General features: G+C 42.3%; 1 protein-coding gene across 5 annotated transcripts in view; it reads right to left on the bottom strand.

Moving 5' to 3' along the window:
• Positions 1-22,342, bottom strand: part of DMXL1 (Dmx like 1) — a 133,213-nt gene that overhangs the window by 93,982 nt on the left and 16,889 nt on the right. For 4 of the 5 annotated variants that reach the window (XM_084833929.1, XM_084833932.1, XM_084833930.1 and 1 more), the window contains exons 3-8: positions 22,192-22,269; positions 16,415-16,493; positions 10,815-10,941; positions 4,823-4,889; positions 2,081-2,256; positions 258-447 (exon numbers count right to left, since the gene is read on the bottom strand). In XM_084833929.1, the coding sequence (XP_084690055.1) occupies positions 258-447; positions 2,081-2,256; positions 4,823-4,889; positions 10,815-10,941; positions 16,415-16,493; positions 22,192-22,269 (717 nt within the window). Of the gene's footprint in view, positions 1-257; positions 448-2,080; positions 2,257-4,822; positions 4,890-10,814; positions 10,942-16,414; positions 16,494-22,191; positions 22,270-22,342 lie in introns of those variants that run through there. The other variant, XM_084833934.1, reaches the window with a different exon arrangement.

Raw genomic sequence — 22,342 nt, 5'->3', positions numbered from 1 at the left:
TGAATTACAGCTAATGTATTTTATCAAAAATAAATGTTTATGCAAAGATGTACTGTTCACAGTAGCAAATTATTTAAATGTTATATGAGTATATTTAAGATTGCTATTTTCTTAACACTAAGCAAGTTAGTCTGGATGTCAATTTGAATACATGGAGTTGTATCCAATGTTAGTCCAACTTAAGTCTCATTCATTTCACTGGGTCTACAACTGGATACAACCCAAACTATACACATCTGGTAAGCTTAGCTTCTTACCTCTAAAGCATTTTTCATGCTTTCTTTACTAGAAGCATTCCTCTTAAAGTTATTAGTTAACTTCACTGGTTCAGGCAAATGGCTGTATCCACCTCCATACAGTAAACTATCATTGGGCAACAGAGTCTCTGCCCAGAGACGGCATATATTATCTTTGCAGCATGTCAAAAGTACATTACATACGGCACCACTAAAACAAAAAGTGGTTAAAAAAAAAGACACATCACTAATTTTCAGAGACCACGATTTCTGAATACAACACAGTTCTATTACCCAGAACAGGCCACATTTTCTGGTTTAAAGTCAGTTGTTTTAGACAACACATGCATGAGGATGAATGCTTGAAAGAAATATTGCACAGAATTTGGTGCAAAACTCTAAAAACTCAGATTTTTAAAAAATACAAGGCAAACCACCAGTTGCTGAAGGCTGAGGTGGGACAACATACACACGCCACCGCCTGCCATTGACAACACTGAATCCATCTCCCTCCCTGCCGCCTGTCATGCCCATCTCCCTCCCCAGTACCCACAGCACCTGTCTCCCTCCCATGCCTGTCTCCCTCCCACCTGCCATATCCTCTGCATCTCCCTCTCCCCTCATCCATCTCCCACCCTCCCCCGCCCATCCATCTTCTTCCCATCTCTCCTTTCCTCCCTGGGTGTCTATCTCCCACCACCACATGCCACATCCATCCCCCTCACCACCACCTGCCTGCCCACCCACCAGTCTTTCTCCCTCCAGCCCAGCTCACTCCCTCCTTGGCACCATGTCTCATACTGCATCTCCCATCCTATTGCTACTCTCTGAAGAGTTGCATCAGATGCTTTTCTGGCTGACGCGACTTTTCAGAGAACCCGCCTGCCCACTAGCCATGCGTTCACCCATTCTGAAGGGATCCACACAGTGGGGGGTAGCAGCAGCAAAGGGACAGAGAGTGAAGTGCGAGGGTGGGTGGCACACAACAGAGGTGGGGGTGGAAGCATGCAATCCACTACTCCTCCCACTGCGCCAATTGAGGTGAGGGATTTACCCTGCCTCATGAGAGGGCCAGCCCTGAGTATGGTGCATGTTTGGGTAGCTCAAACCAGAGTGGGCTTGGGTGTACTAGGCCTCTGAGATAAGCTTCAAGCCAAATATATTTGGATGTAACTCATCCATGTAAACTGGTAGGAAGAAAAATATCCCACAAACCTCAATATTACATGTGTTTGCTACAACTATGTGTGATCATTATGAGGAAAAATGTAATGTATTAACTGTCTCTCATTCAATAGCCATGTCTGGATCACCATCTGTACAGCTGGATTTTGATAGCAACAGTGGCGAGTGAAAAGATGGCCAGATATGGATCTGCCAACATCACATGCTACTACTACATTAAAGGAACTTGTGGGCCCACCAACACCATCCAAATGGCTTGAGATAATTGATTTAGTCTCAAACAAATTTTCAGGACAGATTTCAATGTTGCCAAAGTGTGGCATGACAGACCATCAGTAAGTGAGGATAGACTGGTTCATGAAGCTGTACACCATGACAGAGATTTCACATAGTACTTGTGGTATTCTAAAAAAGCATACTACATGACTCACTCAGCAAGCAACATTTCCTTCAGATATACAGATCCATAATTCAACAGGGTGCTGAATATATAATCTTACCGATTTTAGGTTCACTACCAGTGAAAGTCTGCATAGACCTAGCCCAATAATTAACCAACCATGGCTAATTAAATCAAGCTGGCACAATCTTTAGAGGCACAATGTGAATTTTGAAAAAAAATTGTAGTAACTAAAATATGAAGTAGTTATCATCCTCACCGTGGCATATAGTTGCTTGTCTTTCGCCATGAAAATCCATTCACAGACCGAGGATGAACCAAATAAACAAATGAGAAACCCACTTCTTGTGTGGTTGTTTCTGGTGTTGTAACTTGAGAGGCAACTGCTGATTTCCAACTATCAGTATTATACCACACCTTTACAAGACAGTCATCCTGCCCCACCCCAAAAAAAGGTGGTATATATTAGTATGTTATTTCCATAATTGCTACTTTGAGCTCATTCGTCAACAGTAACTCAGTCTTAAAGTGGCTTTTCAACATGATCTTAACAGTTTTACATGACTAATTATGAAAACTTGATTGTCAACTAGTAATGACATTTCCCCCTTAAAAACAACTTCGATATTCTTACTTTTTCTCACCATTATTTTCAGTCAACCCTATGACTCACCAGAACCACTTTGTACTGGAGAAGGTCAGAAGTAACAAAGGACTCATGCTGCTTCTGCCTTTTCCCAAAGCTCAGCAAGCAGCGAGAGAGAGGAGACTGTCTCTCATTTGAGTCCTCTGTCTGTGACAGAGAACTTTGAGGGGGGTGGGGGTGGAGTTCAACTCCCTGTGACTTTTCATGACATCCCCCACCCTTCCTACACTCTTTGCAATGCATGGATAGCACAGAGGAAGGTGGAGTCTCTCACTTCATGCTGGTGTCTAGAACAGGAACAGGTAGCTGTGGTCAGGGGTAAGTTTGCTCTCTTACTTTTGCTACTCCTTATCCCTGTCTCACATTCCTATTTTATGTGGCTGTCCTCTACAATATCTGTGAACATGTTCCCCCAGCAAAAACAGGCACCTTCCATCTCCATCTGCAGGGATGAAGACATACATAATAGCTAAGGTATTAAGTTTACCAGACCAACTACTGTTAATGTTAAATCATTTCTTTAAATGGGGCTCCAAAAATAGTAGCTGCTCGTTAATATTAGTTTGGCACTGTAGCCAAATACATCAATTTCACAAAAAGCTATTCTCTCTGAAAAACAACCACCATCGCATGAACATGCCTTGGGGGAAATGCTGATTGCGGCAAATAAGTCTATGTTATTTCAATATTATGCTTCTATACTGGAAATGATTCATTTGAAGAGCACAATAACTGTGACGCCAAATACAATCAGAGAAAAAAAATATCATAATGGATTTCAAACAAGTTTTGCCAAAGATCGATTTTATTAGGATGACTTACTTTGGGGAGCAACAGGAAATTATAGAGCACAACATAGTTTTAATATTATCGGAGAACACTAACTTATTATTTGTTAAATCTGTATCTTCTTCCAAGAAGCTCAGACAGCTCTACCATCACAATAATTCTGAGGTTGGGAAATATTGGCTTTCACAAGGTCACACTTTCATAGTTGAGTGAGCATGTGGAATATAGTTTTCCAACAAACAGATCCAACCTTTAGCCACTTAAATGACACTGGCTTATGATTGTGCTTGGACTGTATTAGGATTCCTTACTTTAAGCAAGTCAGTCTTTGGCCATCACAGGAACTCACTCACTTTTGACACATTAATTCAGAACTTATTGGATTACCTTGGATCACATGAGGTATTCCAGATAGTTGCTACACAGTGCCATACTTGGACATATCAGATATTCTTTCCAGCTACTATTTATACAGATGCAGGATTGCTTAGTTAGTGAATACATCTATTAGATGGTGTTTTTCATGAAAAATACTATGATGAATATATCATAGGTAGAAGTACATTTTAAAAATATAATAAGACAACTCCACTATGTGGGAAGGACCCGGATAAAGGAAGAGCCAAAGGCAAAACAAAATATCAGCAGTAAGAAGTCTTAAAGAACTGTGATGTCATGTAACAAAGTAACAAAGGCATGCTGGATCTAGTGATGCTACCAACATTTGTGATTACTTGATTCAGAATATGAAGGCTTTCAGCTTATAATGTTTAGATGTTTTACAATTTCAGTAATACTGCCCAAAGTTTTTCTCTGGTCCAAAATGAAAAAATGAATCAGCACATGAATGGTTGGTGTTTAGGCTGAACTGGCTGCTTTGTGAGTCAGTGAGTGACTGAGTGAGTTTGTGTGCCCAGAAGCTCTTTAATGTTAAACTGTTCCTCTTGAAGAAACTCCGGCTGGTTCCTATGAACTGTGTGACTAGACCCAGCCACCCCACAAGCAGCCAGTACAAGTCCTGGACACAAATTACAACTCAGAGCTGTGCGAAAGCTGCAGGGAGCTGTGTAGTCCCTAAGCTAGTTCACAGGAGATCACTCATAGAAGCTCCTGAGCCTTGGGAGCATGGAAGTTCTACAGTTCCTGAGCTTGTTTAGCCAAGTTCCTTGATCTGAACAAAACATTCAGCAGATTCTTACTGCATGCTCTATAAGCCTTCCACCCAGCCTATGCAACAGTTAAGAGCTTTGCACTGCCCTATGCTCACCCACAGCCCTAGCTACAGTCTCATGGGATGGGAAGGGATATACAAGGGGATGTATTGCAATATAAATATATAATAAATATAAATATAAAGATCAATACATATCAACATCTGTCAGCGTTCTTGATTGGTTTTATTAACTATTTTAGTGATAATTAACATTTTAAAAAATAAGACATTTACAAATTGTTTTTATTATATTTTTATTCTTATTACTGTTAGCTGCCTTGATACTGTATGTAAAAAGGTGGGATATAAATTGAAATCATAAATAAATTTCCAGTCCTATCAAACTGGTTTACCTTCCCTGCAGTAGCAAAAAATTCTCCATCTGGTGAAAACTTCATTAGGTGAACGTCAGAAGCAGTTCTTCAAAACAGCAAAAAATAAACAATAAAAAGCATGATGTTGAACATTACTCAAGACCACAAGAACTTAGTAAAACTGGAATGTAGTTAAATATTAGCAAAGTTGGAAAGCAGCTTCTTTGAAATTCGATTATTATTTGTTGTTGCAGATTATAAATCTCAAAACTACTACTACTCCTTATGTAGACTCTGCTAAGGCTGAAACCTAAGATGATACTGCAGGTTCTTTTTGTTGCTGACCCTACCCCAAAACTGTTACAACATTAGATCTTCCATGGCTACATCTGAATTGTACATATACCAAATGCATTGTGTTTCTGTCTTAGGTATATTTCAATATCTGTCATGTGGATTTCAATTGCTATTAGGCATAAAGACAGACATATTTGATCTGGGGTACTAAAAGAATTGTTTCTCTGTTCCTTGAATTGCATTAAAAAGTCTCCGGCTTCAACATTAACACATACTTTACAAGTATAGCGTTAAGGAAAACCTGCTGAAACTCCCTTTTAGTTCATTGGTCTAGCATTTGCACCATCTGTTTTATTTATATTTATATTGAGAAGTTCTACACCACAGATTTCTTGACATAGAAGGATGCCTGAGACCCATGGGCATTTCCATGTGCTCTACACTGTAGAGATGGAACATACTGGAGAGCTTTAAGGATATCTTTTTTGTTGGCAAGCAGCTTGGCTGGAATGCCCAAGAAACACTTCACCCCAACATTTTTAAAGTGTCAGTGCTGTCACTAAGAAATTCAGCATAGCACAGAATAAGTCTTGGAAAATGTACAGGACCTGCTGAATGGAAAAGTATTTAGTGAGCAATTTTGCCATGAGGTCATTAACATTTCACCCTGTATCCAAGCCAGAGATTTAGCAGAACAACTTAATCAAGCAGCACTATAATAAGTTGGGCACAGGAATTGGAAATCACACAAGAATACACCTCCAGGCAAATAAGAATTCTTCCAGGATGTTGCATAGTTATTTATAAGTACAATGATCAGGCAGGGATTCCCCACCTTCAAACACCACAATTTCAAGGAAGTACAGTTGTGATTAAGTTTAGCCCATCCTGAGAGATTTTGGGGAAAAGGATTTGTCCTACGGAAACTTCTGTCGGCCTGGATCAAAGTTGTTCTCCCTCTTTTGTCAGTTCTGTCTCAGTTGCACCGAGAGTGTATGTCTGTTTAAACTTGACAAAACCAAGGCAAGGTACCACTTTGCTGAAATCACTCACTAAAACCACTTGGTGCCTGGTCTCCCCACAAAGGCGGTATACCACACTGTGTTCCTGGTGTGTGGCAAGCTTCATAGTTCTGTAGCCTCCCAAGGGTCCAGTACCTCCTCTCTTTGGTTACATGACAAACTCAGTGTTCTGGTTACAACTGTTGGCTCTCTCACTCACCCACTGAAATTGCCTGTAGCCATGGAACCTGGGGTTTTGCCACAGAGTCTCATTACTTCAGGAACGATCCATCATGATCCCAGGACAGGTATCTTTTATGCCCTATTATATCTTCTGGAGGTCTTTTTCCTATCCATCATAACCTCCAGCCCTTTACCTGCTTCCTCTTTTGTGTGCTTGTGTGAATGTATGTAGGAATTAAGTCTGTCTTTCAACAAGCTTTTGATTGGGAACTCAGGCACTTTGGTGCAGTCTTGTTGTGGTCATCCAGCGGGAATGATCACAGCCAGGCTTCCTTCTCCACTTCTCCCACTGCAACCAGCCAATTCTTCTGGAAGAGTTAGCTGACACCCAAGTGTCAGGTAGAAGTGATGTCAAATCCGTAGGTTTATACGTATTTCCTTGAGAGGAAGTGGATTATGCAGAAGGCACAAGTAACTGGTATGCGTGCACTTAGTTTAGATACTCCAGTTCTCCTGCCTTCCCCTTTTGCCAAGGTGATCATACAGAAGGATTAGTGTCTGTGCCTCTACCTGTGGCTAGAGACAAACTACTGCAGGTCTCCCTTGCATCCCTGATGTTGCCTTCCTCTCCTCTGAACCACTTCTTCCTCCTTGCCCTCTCCGAGATTTGGTTAGCCTCAACCTCTCCAATTCCTTAATCCAGCCCATTCCAACCCAGATTCAGCACACAAATCGTTGGCCTACTCTTCTGTCCACAATAGCCTTCGGTTTAGACACTGGGTGGGCCCTTTGAGCTTATTTCTCCACCATTCAAACCCCGTGCATGGATGTCTACGTTATTCACTTTGCCTTTTGCTCACGTGCTTGACATGTGTATGTTCATTTGTAGTATGAACTGATTACTTCCATCCTGGAATTCATGTAGTGCTCTTTACCAGCTAATTTCCAAAATAACTGTATATATTATTCCTTTGTGTTCAGTAAATAATCTCATTTTGTTGTAGACAATCTGTGTAAAGAAATGCCATCTGTATAACTGTTGTTGTCCTGTAAAGACTCTGTGCGGCCTCTGAGAGGCTATAATGTATCTGTGTGGGCCTGAGGCCTAGTGCTGTTGCTGGGTTGAAGACCTGGTTAGCAGTAGCTGCTTGGCAACATTTGGAAAGCAGAGAGAGAGAGAATTGCTTTAAATATTCATGTATGGGGCCTGGATCAGATACAGTCAGTTCTGATTCGCTGGAGATTCTACCTAGGTGGAAAAGAGTGGTTGGGAAGTGACGTTGATAGTTAAGTAGCTGACAGTTTGGAATTCAGGGAGTCTGTTGGTAGTGAGAGAGGGAAAAGGTCTACTCGTTGGTGGGTGGTGGTACAGAAGGACTAGGAGAAAGTGAATAGCTAAGGCCTGAATATTAAGCTATTCCTTCTCTGTGGGATAACCATATGTGGCAGGTGAAGTTCAGGAGTAAGCAGCAGGTGGTTGTTTTATGCCAGGAGGCTGCCCTAAGATCTTGCCAGAAGGAGGTTATACAAACCCAGATAAACTATCCAAAAAGCCAGAAATACAACAGGAGGAGCTTTGGGAGACATAGGAAGACTGTATCCAAGAGCTGGACCTCACTGTGAGTGTATTTGGCTGGGGTGGAGATTTAGGGAATTTGGCTTGAGGTAAAAGTAGTCATTAAAGTGCTTGTAGTAGCAACAGTTTCTCTTGAGTCCTTAAGTGTCAGCAAGCATTATTTGAAAACCGCAAAGTAAATAATAGTATTCCCTTATGTACAGTGCTTTGAGAGTTCCTTACGCCCTGAAATATAAGCATTTGCTAAAACAAAGAGACCCAACTGTGGGACTGCCCAGTGAAATAGCAGTTTCCCCATATGTGGTTGAAGTACTGGACAGGAAACCCCCCATAATCTCTGTGTGTGTTCATTGAAACAAATTTGCTAAGAGACACTACAACTAACTTTTAAAGGTCCCTTAATAACATGCATTCCTGAACTTTCATCCCTTGTCAATGTATTAAGAGAGGACGTTCATTCACACTTTTCAAAAAAAGAACATCTTTAATAGCCTCCGACAAATGGCCTCAAAGAAAATAACATCTTCTAAACACAAAAATGCATGTCTACTACTTGACAATATTATTTTAAACGGTATAAGTTATTTTACTTCTGTTAGATCTGCTCCCTAATTGTCAACTGTGCAGCCACATGGGAATATGTACTCACACACTGAATGCACAATGCTTCTAAGAGCTTTGACCGAAGCCAAAACACTTTCACCTCTACCCTCTTGGTGGGCAAGAATGTACTATGGATGTGCCTGAGAGTATTGCAAAGGCTCTCAGACACACCTATAGATTAAGCAATCCAACCATTCTATGGCAGAGAATGCCAGCTCTAAGACAGGACTTGCTTTTGATGCTCTTACAAGTGCTAGAAGTTAGTGTGCAGCATAAAACTGCAACAGGATCTAAAAATATTTTAAATGGATGGAAAATAGCTACCGTACATCCTTTGTTCACATGCATAACGTGAACTCATATGTCTACATGTGCAACAACGAACATGGGAATAATGCAGGGGTGAGCGACACACAGTTGCATGTGGCCCCTGCCACACCCCGAAATCAGTTAAAACATTGGGGGGGAGGCATCTGTAGTGGCTATGGAGCACCAAAAGGGTAAAAAAAAATTTTTTCCCCATGGTAATTGTTTGCACTCTAAGTTTGACCCGTTTAGGTCTCCACAGGCACTACAGATGCCATTTTAAAATTTTATTTTTTTCTATTTTTCAGCACCTGCAGGGTGTGTGTGTGTGTGTGTGTGTGTGTGTATGTGTGTAGCCCATGCAGGCAAAACTGGCTCCCAAATTTCCCACAAGTGCCCATCCCTGGAACAAAGGGATCTTTTCCAGAGATTTGGTTTGCACATAGCAGATTTATGCACTGTGCTGCAATGAATCTGAAAACAGCTATTTCTAAACTGGGGGGAAATAGCTTAAACAACCATTTAAGTCCAAGGTTATAGACTTTTTTTTCTTTTCTTTTTTTTTAACACACACATGTACACACATTACAAAAAAGAAAAGAGCTTGGTTAGTATACCAGCCCCCTAGCACACAGACTAGTATACTAATCAGCCTAACATAGAAACAGAAAAATATGGAGATTAGTTTGCCAAATAAGGACTGGGAGGAGGTGCTATGGAAACAGCATGGTAGGAGATTGGAAAGCTTTACAACCAGGGACAAATTAAGTGCAGGTGAAAATGGTAGACCATGGGGATGAAATGGATAGATTTCGAGGAGGAAAAGGAAGGAAAGGAAATATAGGGCAAGTGGTTATAATTACCTGGCTTCAAAGTAAAGGAAAGGCCCTTATTTCAAGACTGCCACCTTCAGAAGGTGGCAACCCAAGAGAGGGTCTTTTCAGTGGCTGCTCCCAGGTTGTGGAACTCCCTCCCAAAGGAAGCTACTTTTGTTCCCTTTTTGCTGTCCTTCTGCTGGCAGACAAATACTGCTTTATTTAAGAAGGCCTTTAGTCTGTAAGTGGGTCTGTTGGGTTGGGTGCCATTTTTAATAATATTTTTTTCCTGCAATTGTTTTGTTTTTATTGTATTTTAATGTATGGTTTTTTGTTTTAATCAATTTTAATTGATTCTGTAAGTCGCTTTGCGTACCATTTTTTGGTAAAAAATTGTGTTACGAATTAAATAAATAAGGGGAAGCCAAACAGATAAATGGAAAAATACTATAGGCACAGGCTACCCTCAGATATCCCAGGTTTTGGTTACAATACAGTTTGTCAAGTAACAGCCAGTGGATGATATGTTCAAAGGTGGTTTTGACACAGCTGGTATTCATGGCAATAAGGGGGAAACAAATTTTCTGCCAAGGCTCTGGATTGGCCAATTTCTAGGGCCCCCTGTGGGCTAGCTGCCTGAGGGGTTACTTTTTCATGTATATGTAGTTCCAAGGGAGGAACTCCCTTTAATCTAATCAGTGGAGAAAGTATGTATACCAAGGGTGAGCAACTTGGTGCCCTCCAGATGTTCTGGCCTACAATCCCCATCAGTCCCAGCCAGCATGGCCAATGGTCACACAGTATGGGACTTGTAGCACAAAACATGTGGTCATTGAGTTTCCTACCCCTTGCATATACAATTATTCTGACCCTGCTGTAACCATCTAAGGCATTCTTCTAGTTCCTGCCAGTTCTCCAAGCCTCTGACTCTGCTGCTTCTTTGAGAACAGAATGGTTTCTTGAGCCAAGGTATCAGGGTAATATCAAGAAAAGCACAAACTACACAGGTACAGAAAGACAACAAGTCTGATTTTGTAACAAAATCTAGATACTTTTCTGTGGAAAAGGGAGGGCAATAGCAGTGTGCTCTGAGTACAGCATAAAATACATGATTTGCTCTTTATGTCTCTTCAACAAACCAAATGAATTAAATTACAGTATTTTATCAATGAAGTACACTACTTCATACTAAGGCACAACTCCAATGAAGTTTAAAAAGACAACTAAGCTACTGCTAATATATTTCTTACTTGCATTGCCAAATGATTCTCCAATTTCGAGCTTCTGCTCTTTCAGGATTTTCATCTTCTGATGGATTTTCAAAACTGCCATTGGACCAAAGCTGCAGACAACTGGAACTAGTCAACAGACGAGAGCCTAGGTTTTACAAATTTTTACAAATAGTTTACATTAGAAGGAATAGTTGAAGTCAAACTGGGCATCCTAAAATGCCTTAACACTTGAAATGACAAATTTGAACTACTTATGAAACAACTATATGACACCAATGACATATACAATCAAAGCCTAGCAACAGGGACCATCCTTTTAAGACGGTGACCTTATTTTGACTCAGTGAAAATATGATATACAGATGAAAGTCAATTAACAAAGATTTAAATCTGAATCCAGCCAGCAGAACCCCATCTTTACTGCTTATTGCCTGGAGCAAGGGAAGAGATCAGATACTTCAGGAATTAGTCTGACTACACCAATTCAGCCAGCGTTAACTGTTTAGTGCCTTATTAACAGATATTGGTAGGACTGTGTAAAGGAATATCTTCATGAGGATAAAGATGAAGGGATATTTAGGCAATTAGAATGAATCAAAAGGAATGGTTCCTCATGATTAGATATTAATCAAGGGGACTGGTAGATCAAAAGGACTTGAAGGACGGAAGACTATGGGCGGGTTTGTACATCATGCTAAGCCACTCTGTGAATAAGCCAGTTAGGCTTGCTGTGGCTTGTTCTCCCACTCAGTCCTCCAGTCAGCTCTGGCACATATCCCAGGCACCTTTGTTGCAGAATCCATCTTATCTCCTCGCCTTGGCCACCTCTGTGTTACGTTCACTATACCTTTTGATTCACTACTTCTTTTTTGGTGCTTCAGGAGTACATAAATGTGTTCATAATTCTTCCCACCCCACACCCCCATTTTTTTGCAAGTGCACACCTTCACCTGTCCGATGTGTAGTCTTGCCTTGTGTGCAACATACAAGGACACTGTATGTAGCTGCAACATACAATGTCCTTGTACGTTGCAGCTGTCAACAGGAGCTCCAAAATGGAGTATGTAATATACAAGGAAATTCACAAGCCAAGACTGCAGATAGGCTGATTTGCACACAGTTGACAAGGATCAGGGGAAAACAATACTAAGGGACAGGAGAAACCCATTTGTGCAGTCAAGAATCCCCCAAAGAGATAACAAATGCAGAAGTGCACCGAAGTGGGGGGGGGGGACACGCAATATCTCCCATTTGATAAAGTAATCCTGTCGCTTTTAAGAGTTGATTTGACACTTATCAGTGTCCTCCTCACATTCAACATCCCCCTGAGTCTCCAACTGCAGTGGGGTAGTTACTTTTCAGAGCAGTTATTGCAGATTTCCCATCCATTTACTTATAGAATCATAGAATAGTAAGGTGGGAAGGGGCCTATAAGACCACTGAGTCCAACCTCTGCCCAATGCAGGAATCCAAGTCAAGTACTTCCCAGCCTTTAAATTTGCACAAATATGCTAGACAGTTGAAAAAAACACAAACACACAACCCTTACAGAGTGGCTGAATGGGACAGAGCGAATGGGGTAGTTATACCCACCCACCATTCACTCTATCCCATGCAGCCGCCTTCTGAGAGATTTTGTTTTTACAACTGTCAAGGAGATGTGTGCACATTCGTTGAAGCACAGTAACCACAGCAGTAACTGCTCCAAAAAGGAGCCGCAAAAGGGGGGGCGGGTTAGTAACTTCCATTTCAGCTGAAGACTTGGGGGAGCGTTGAAAAGCTGGAGGGCATTAAGTAGTGTCAGTTCAACACTTAAAAGTGAGAGGATTATATTGCCAAGGGGGGGATATTGTCATCACCCCCCTTTGGTGCACTTAGTCCATTCGCCTTTCCCCCATTTTTGGTGCTTCTGAATTGTGCTACTCGGCCCCTCCTTTCTCTTACTATTATTTCTCCCCCGGTCCTTTGCAACTGGGCACAAATTAGCCTATATGCAGCCTCACCTTGTCAATTTTCTTGTATATTACCTCCTCTACTTCAGTGCTCCCTTTAACAGCTGAAATGTACAAAAGAAATTGACTGGGCAAGACTACACATATCAGACAGCCAAATCTATACACTTCTGTCCTTGCAAAAGAATGACCAAAAAAATTACAACCTCATTTGCACCATTTTGAGGCACCAATTTTATTTTATATTTTTTTAAGGTAGTGATGCACAATGATCCTTCCAAAGTGTCATTTGGGCATCAGTGGAGGGCCAAGTCACTGGCAAGGGAAGCTGGAGGCGACAACTGGTGAGATTGCGAAGTGCAGCATGGGCTTTTTTGTCGCTCTTGCCAAGCAGCTCTGTAGCTGCTCCTGGCAACCCATGATAAAATCACTGTCCTGCAATCAGACAACACGACAAGCCACCATGGGTATGGACAACCCTATAACTTGCCATGGGCTCTGAGCACGGCTTGTTCATTAAAATAAGCCACCCCACAGAAAACTCACTGGGCTTGCATGAGACAATGACCCACCATTGCTCACTACCCATGGTGGGTTGTCGTGTCATATGAACCCTATGTCAGGGTGGAAACTGAGCCCAGAGAGCCTCAGAGCAGTTTGGATTCTGAGGAGGAACAGCAATCTGTGGGAGAGGGGCCAGCTCATCCCTCACAGGCTCAGCACCTGGCAGAGATTCCTCCTGCCAGCATTCCTAAGATAGTGACCCTGGAAGTGAGGGAATGAGGGAGGGGGGCTTCTTAGATGCTCGACGCAGATGCAAAGAGCGACAAGCGATGGAGGGCACGGAAAGGAGGCGTAGCGCCTGTTTGGCGCACAAGCAACGGCCGCCTCCCATGGACCCAAGGGAAAGAGGGAGGATCTCTCCCTAGCCCATAAGTTCTGGGTCTTCAAGTGACTCTCTTTCAAATGGGGATCAACGGCCTACTTGAAGCTTAGGCCACTCTGCTGTTCCTTGCTTTAGTCGCTGGTGATTAGCATCTGAAAGAGTCATTAAGTTGTAAAAGGATTAAAGCTTTGAAAAGAAATTCTTTTCTTCTGTGTCTTGAGTTGGCTATTGGAATCTACTGAGACAGGCCGCCAAGGCGTTCCTGACACCCAGTCTACAAGTGAAAGAATAAACTACTACACTTTTTTATTAGTGTGTATCTTTTGGATATAGACCTAAAAGCATAAATTCTCTAGCTCCTTCCTAACAAATGAGTTTTTGTATTTGCATGATAATATCAGGACAGATTTATTAGCTTAAAAGACATCACCAAGCTGTGACAGTCAAATAAATAATGCAACCGTTTATTCCACCCACCCCCAGTATTGTGGTCCTTTGTATTTTTTGAAAAAGGTGGAAATACTTTATAATTGCAAAGTTTCTATATCTTTCAGATTCACTGAAAATAGAGATTAGTAAATCTATATTTTAGCAAATTCATTTTAGAAGGTCCAAAGATTAGCATAATTTAAGTGTTCGTGCAAGCTCCTTACCCCACCAGTGAGCTGAAGTTATGACCACATTTTTTCAGCAGCCATGATGAAAGTGCAAAGCTATGTTTGCCTGTCTCTCCTGAGGAGCAATGACTATTGTCAAAGGTCTCTAAGCAACTCGCCCCATGAGATCGTAGTTTTCTGATGTCCAATCCAACACTCAGAGACAGCGGGAAGAACCTCTAGAGGCAGCTAAACAAGCTGAAACAACCTCGTTCATACCATCAGACAACCCACTGTGGCTTATTTAACCACGGTATGCTGCAGCACGTGCCAGTTCATGCCAGTGGCCATTTTGAATATTCAATGCCAAGCCACAGCTTGTCATGTTGTGCAAACCCAGGGATTGTGGGTTATCTGAATGTTAAACAACCCTCTCCTAATCTATGGTCTGTTGTTGTGTTATGCGAGGGTGCAAACCAGGTCAGTATTTCAACTTGTCATTACTCCTCAAGAGAGACAGATTTTTTAACCCTTGCATAACTCACAGTCCCTGGGGTTTGCATAACACAACAAGCTGTGGCCGGACACTGAGTCTGCAAATCCCACACGGCTCACACCAGCATGTGCCGCAGCCCACCGCATCTTAAACAGCCCATGCTGGCCTGTTTTGATGGTTCAAACCAGGAGTATCTGCACTATGCCATGCATCAGGAAGGAAAATAGTGAGGCTTTTGGAGAATTGGGAATCCTGCAATACAAGATGGATGAGCTACATATTTTCATATTTCTTTATCTAGAGTCACTCTGGTCCACTTCTTTTAAAATAAAGTGGCATGGGGATCCCAAGACATAGGAGGAGAGGCTCCCATTGTAAGCACAGACCACAGTTCTTAAAAGCAACGCTGTTAATACCATTTTAAATTAAATGTATTTTTTCCAGTTTATACATACAAATGTCCCTCATCCCCCCCCCCTCCAAGAAATAAATTAATTTTCTCAAGTATCACAAGCATCAAACTACACTGAAGGGAGCCAGTTACAGTAAGGGAGATTGAGGGAGGTTGCCGGGGGAAGGGGGGAGGCAACAGGGGTGAAGAGATGTAAATATTTCTATGGGCTGCATGGGGGATGGGGGGTGGGGCAGGACCATGGTTTCACCCCCACCCAATGGGGGAGAACTAACCATTCCCCCGACCAACGTTTGCTTGGGCAGGGGGGCAGCATGCCCTCCGTGACCAGCTCCAACCTTGTTCCCGCTGCTTTTACTGGGCTGGTCAGCGCTCGTCCAGGAAGGAACCTCGAGTCTCTTTCTCGGCCACTTTTTCTCCTCGGCTGCTCCCTCGTCTCGCAGCAGCCCCCTTCCTGCTGCGCGATAGCATTGTTTTCCTCCCAGTGAAGTTACAATACTCAGGCTAGTGGGCGGACAGGCACCGCTTGGTCTTTGTTTCTTTGTTTCTCCCGTCTTTCTTTTGAGGAAGCCGGCGACAGCAATGGCACCAGCAAATACACGAGTCCTCACTCTTTTATGAGCCTCAGACAAGTGAGAGAGGGAACTGCCTACCGCTGTTCCTGCCAGCCAAGAGGAGACGTCGCCACTGCCACTGCCCAGGCTCTCGCCAGCTCCCTTCCTTTCCTGCCACAGGATCTGTGCACACTCACAATGGCGGCTCCTTGGTTAAGCGGGAAACTAGATTTGAAGTGAGCCAGTTACAGTAAAGGATAAAGTGAGGGAGGTTGCCAGGGGAGAGGGGGAGGCAACAGGGGTGAAGAGATGAACCAGGAAGGAACTAGAAATGTAGTGTACTTGAGAACTGGACAGTCTGCTTCATAAACTAAACTACCTTTTCCTCCATAGTATCATGCCATTTTATTTGTGGATGCCTTTAATCTGTTCCAGCTTTTAAAAACTTGGTTCATGTACTGGGAACTACCTTATAAGGGCATGGCCCTAAAAAAGTGGCCTAGAAATCTCTTGAATGAATAAATAAATGGATTAGCTTTATCTCAGCTAATTGATTTTATGTTGCTCTTACACTCTACAGCATACTTGTGTTTTATGTTATTATATTTTGATTATGTAAGCCAACCTTGGAATTCATTGAAAGGTGGGGTATAAATGCTGAAAATCAAATGAAGTCAATCGAAAAGCTGAAAAGGAAAAGACCTAGTTATATCTGTATTTACCTGTAGGGTCCCACATTATGTTATACACTACATCTTCCAGTGAAATTTGATCCGACTTCTGCCACTGATAATGTAATCCCTAAAACCAAACAAGTATAATATGAAATGCTTAATTCTAAAAATATATATTCAGTTCAGAAACTTACTGATTAAAACATACAATGAATTCAGTAGAAAGATTTGCTATCAAACATTCTTCATCAACTGTATAAGAATACTTCCAAGTAACTGAGGTATCAATGACAAGTTATACAGCTATTGTACAACATAAACTGAAACTTGTTTAAATATAGAATCAAAGCATACCTTTGATTGGCCATGGTTGTAGAAATCAAAGCACCAAAAATAAGTGCAATAAAGCAATGCAATAACTGGTAGTCTGTGGAACTGGCTGAAAAGTTCAATATGAAAATTCTAACATAAAAGCCATTCCATCTAAATCCTGAATCCATCTTGAATAAAGAAACTACCTGAGGTCAAAGGTTAACCATCCCCAACTTCAGCTTGGATTCAACATTGCATGAACAGAAGACTGCTCAGAAAACAGCACTTCTGCTGGTGGAAGGGGACTTCCCTGTCCGCTCTTTCCGCCTTCAGTCCTCTGCATTTCCCGCACATCTGCTCCAGAGAGTACCTCTGGAACAGATTTGGGGGGGACACACAGAGGGTTGCAGGGGGAGGGGAAATCCATGCCACTACTGGTTTCCCTTCTGCTGGCAGAAAAACATTACTACATCCAAACCTAAGCCTGGAGCCCTATACAAGTTTACCTAGGAGTAAGTCCAACAGAATTCAGTAGAGCTTATTTCTGAATAGACATGCAAAAGATTGTGCTGTAAGCTATCCTATTTCTTCTAATGTATATTAATACAATCCACACTTTTTCATACAGTTCTTCTTCTATCTAAGCATTCAAGGCAACTATTAATCTGTCCATTTTGTTTCACTGATTCAGACCCAGTGAGTAAATCAGTAAGGTTTACATCATAAGTGACTACTTCAAAGATGCTCAGGATATAGCTGTCTATATGGCTTTGACTTCTCTCTAAATCATAGAATCATAGAATAGTAGGGTTGGAAGGGGCCTACAAGGCCATCGAGTCCAACCCCCTGCTCAATGCAGGAATCCAAGTCAGAGCATCCCTGATAGATGGCTGTCCAGCCTCGTCTTGAAGGCCTCCAGTGTGGGAGAGCCCACTACCTCCCTAGGAACTTGGTTCCATTGGTGTATTGCTCTAACAGTCAGGACGTATTTCCTGATGTTCAGCCGGAATCTGGCTTCCTGTAACTTGAGCCCATTATTCCGTGTCCTGCACTCTGGGATGATCGAGAAGAGATCCTGGCCTTCCTCTCTGTGACAACCTTTCAAGTACTTGAAGAGCGCTATCATATCTCCCCTCAGTCTTCTCTTCTCAAGGCGAAACATGCCCAGTTCTTTTAGTTTCTCTTCATAGGGCTTTGTTTCCAGTCCTCTGATCATCTTTGTTGCCCTCCTCTGAACCCTCTCCAGTTTGTCTGCATCCTTCTTAAAATGTGGTGCCCAGAACTGGGCACAGTACTCCAGATGAGGCCTAACCAGTGCTGAGTAGAGGGGAACTAGTACTTCCCGGGATTTGGAAGCTATGCTTCTATTAATGCAGCCCAAAATAGCATTTGCCTTTTTTGCAGCCATATCACATTGTTGGCTCATATTCAGGTTGTGATCGACAACTGAGGTCCCATTGGTAAGTACTCTTTGAGTCTGATTCTGTAGCCAACTGTGGATCCACTGGATCGTTGTTTCATCTAGCCCACTTTGAGCTAGTTTTCTCATCAGGATATGATGGGGCATTTCGTCGAAAGCTTTGCTGAAGTCGAGGTATATTATGTCCACAGCATTCCCACAGTCCACAAGGGAGGTTACTTGATCAAAAAATGAGATCAGATTAGTCTGGCAGGACTTGTTTTTGACAAATCCATGTTGGCTTGGTGTAATCACTGCATTGTTTTCAAGGTGCTTACAGATGGATTGCTTTATCATCTGCTCCAGAATTTTCCCAGGGATTGACTGGTCTGTAGTTCCCCGGTTCCTCCTTTTTACCCTTTTTGAAGATAGGGACAACATTAGCCCTCCTCCAGTCATCTGGCACTTCCCCCATCCTCCATGATTTCTCAAAGATAATAGACAGCGGTTCTGAGAGTTCTTCTGCCAGTTCCTTTATTACTCTAGGGTGCAGCTCATCTGGCCCTGGAGATTTGAACTCATTCGAAGTAATTAGGTGTTCCTTGACCATATGCCTATCGATCTCAAGCTGCAATCCTGCCCCTTCAGCCTGTACTTCGCCTTTGCCAGGGGGGTTATAGACCCTCTTTTGGGAGAAGACTGAGCCAAAGTAGGAATTAAGCACCTCTGCCTTTTCTTTGTCATCTGTTATCATTTTGCCATCCTTATTTAATAGCTGAACAACCATTTCTTTCCTCTGCCTTTTACTATGCACGTAGTTGAAGAAAGCCTTTTTGTTGTTTTTAGCATCCCGCGTTAACCTCAGCTCGTTCTCAGCGTTAGCCTTCCTGACGCCATCCCTGCAATTCTGTGCTACCTGCCTGTACTCTTCCTTTGTTACTTGGCCTTCTTTCCACTTCCTATATGTGTCCCTTTTTGTTTTCAGGTCATCATCTCTAAGCTTTTTGTGAAGCCACATTGGCTTCTTCTGTTGTCTTCCACCTTTGCTTCTTGTTGGAATTGTTTGTGATTGTGCCTTGAGAATTCCCTTTTTTAAAAGCTCCCACCCATCTTGGACTCCTTTTCTCATTAGAGTCGCTTGCCATGGGACCTTACTGATCATTGTTCTGAGTTTATTAAAATCAGCTTTCCTAAAATCCAGGGTACACGTTTGACTACACTCGGCTTTTGCTTCCCTTAGAACCAAGAACTCAAGTACAACATGGTCGCTTTCCCCCAGAGTTCCTGTAACCGCTACTTTATCCACTAAGTCATCTCTGTTGGTTAGGATCAAGTCAAGGACAGCCGATCCTCTAGTTCCTTCCTCTACTGTCTATAGGAGGAAGTTATCCACCACACAAGTCAGGAATTTCCTGGAGGGGCCATGTTTTGCAGAATTTGTCTCCCAACAAATATCACACAAATTGAAGTCCCCCTTTACTACTACTTCATGCTTCCTTAAAACAGTGGCTATTTGCTTTTCAAAAGTTTCATCCTCGTCTTCCCCTTGATTGGGTGGCCGGTAGTAGACTCCCACCATCAGGTTCCTTTTATTCTTTGCTCCATTTATTTCAACCCAGATGCTCTCGATGGGGCTACCAAGCTCCTCCTCCTGTATTTCTGTGCAGAGATATGTATTTTTCACATACAGTGCAAACCCACCTCCCTTTCTGTTCCTCCTGTTCTTTTTGAACAAGTTATATCCTTCAGTTGCTGTATTCCAGTCATGAGAGTCATCCCACCAAGTCTCAGTTATACCTAGCAGGTCATAATTTCCCTCTTGTATTAAGAGTTCAAGTTCGTTCTGTTTGTTTCCCATACTCTGGGCATTAGTATATAGACATCGAAGACCATGTGCTTCATAGTCTGGCTTTCTTCCTACATGTGTCTGAAGACTATTACTGGGCACTATCAGAGCTGTTCTCTCCGTTGCAGTGTATGCGCCTACGTCCATTGTTACCCCCAACATTACATCTCCCTTCCCCGTAGGATTCAGTTTAAAGCCCTCCTGATGAAGTTCTTCATGCTGTGGCCAAACGCATTCTTCCCATCCTTTGTGAGGTGCAACCCGTCCCTTGCCAACAGCCCATCTTCCAGGAAGTATAGCCTGTGGTCCCAGAATCCAAATCTCTCTTGTCGGCACCACCTTCGTAGCCAGTCATTCACCCGGAGTATTTTTTGTTCCCTTTCTATCCCTCTTCTAACTACTGGAAGGATGGATGAGAAAACTATCTGGGCCCCAAAGTTCTTGAGTTTCCTTCCCAAAGCTTCAAAGTCTGACATGATTTCTTTGTAGCTCCACTTGATGGTATCATTTGTTCCCACATGGATGAGAAGAACGGGATACCTGTCAGTGGGCTTTATGAGTGCAGGCAACCTTTCAGTCACATCTCTAATCCGTCCTCCCGGGAGACAACATACCTTGCGAGTCCACGGGTCTTCGCAACATACTTGGGTCTCGATCCCATGCAGCAAGGAGTCTCCCACTACTACCACTCTTCTCTTCTTGTTGTTGTAAAATCCCTGGCTCAAGAAATCCCTGGCTCAAGAGCTCAGTTAGCTAACTCAATATTATCTAAGAAAATCACACCAGAACTAATCTAGAGATATTAAAGCTTCTTAGTAGAGCACTACCTGTAAACCATATGTTTTCAAACAACATTACTCAAAAATGTACAACTGCTTCAAGATTGCAAACGAATTTGAAGTTTAGTCATAATTTGACATTAATTTTTTTATGAAGTAGTTCAAGGTCTATAGAAACAGGCACAGAAATATTCTGGCAAGTCCAACAGAACATGGATGGCATTCTATAAAAGGAAATTATCAAGAAGATACAATACTGCATAGAGAACTAGGGTCACAAATGGGGATCAGGTGAAGGGATGATGAAAAGACAGGAAGAAAAAAACTGTTCCTATTCTTCGTTTGCTCTTTCTACACAATTTGCCACAGTATTTTTGGCAAGCTGGGTCTTTCGAGGTAGCTTACAGTTGGACTCTGTGTGCACTCCACCACCACAATAAGGCTATTTAGCTCCAGAACCTTATACAACTGAGCAACCATGCAGAGCGATGAGAACAGGATTCTCTGTGAAATGGCTTCAACACTACCAGCTCACAGAAGGTCCAGTGGCCTGATGACACCACCACTGCAAGATGGTTCAAGTCCCAGGAAATCAGGGAGTAGTCTGCTTGTGTTGACTGTAGCCGCCCTGAGAAATCATAATCTGAAAGAGCAAGCTTTGGTGACAACATTCTTCTCCTGTAAGTCTCTTTCATGGAGACAGCTAGCATTCAGGGAGTGATACTTTCTGACTCTGCTTGTCAGTTCCTGGGACTATTGCTACTGTTCTTGTTCCACTTCCTTCAAGCACAGGTTAATGTAATCTACTTTTTCCCTGCCAGAAAAAGCAGCCTTGAAGCAGTACATGCCAAGTGCTGACAATTTGTTCTAGGGCCATGGTTTATTGCAAAGCTTGGGGTGGGTGGAGGACAGCAACCTCCCAGGCTAACCTGTTCAGCTATCTTCTCAATTATCGCCTTAATAGAACAGTCAAAATGGGTTGATCTGGCATACATGTTAAAACTGTGCAACTGGGGGACAGTTGTCCATTATGATTTGTTCTGGGAAGGTTAAAAAGTCCCTACCATTACTATGGTAACTTCATCTCCCACATAAAGGGCTAGCTTGCATGGGAAGGGTTCAGAAATACGATACCAATTAGGCCTCAAAGTTTGCTACATAAGAATTGTTAACTGCCATTAAGGGTTATTTTTCTCCCCCCACACAAATAATTCCACTTCTGAAGTGTTTAATCATCAGTTCTCTAGGATCTGATCTGCATTTACCATATGTTTCAGAATATGATACATAAGAAAGTATGGGTCTGGTCAGTGCTTGGATGTGAGACCCAGTTATCCCATGTACACTACCTTGGGTAGTGCAAAAAACTGATGAGCTATAAATGTAATAGCTAACCTACTTATCAAATATTTACCTAAAGTAATAAAAGTAAATCATTCAGCTTATATGCAATTGCCTTGTGTGAAGACAGAAAAGATGAATCACTTACAGTATGATGATTATTCTTCTGTGTTATGTGTTGAACTGGCTCAAAGATACAAATCATATTCCCATAAGAAGCTGCAATCTAAAACAAATGGCATTTTAAAATTAATAGGTTCTTAAAACATTTTTACTTCCAGATTGTATTACCTTCCTTC

Source organism: Heloderma suspectum, chromosome 2 (genome assembly GCF_057233095.1).
Source record: "Heloderma suspectum isolate Gila_16-S chromosome 2, 16-S_ref, whole genome shotgun sequence".
Taxonomy (NCBI): Eukaryota; Metazoa; Chordata; class Lepidosauria; order Squamata; family Helodermatidae; genus Heloderma; species Heloderma suspectum.
Note: the sequence above shows the minus strand (reverse complement) of the source record. Positions and strands in the feature narration are given on the sequence as shown.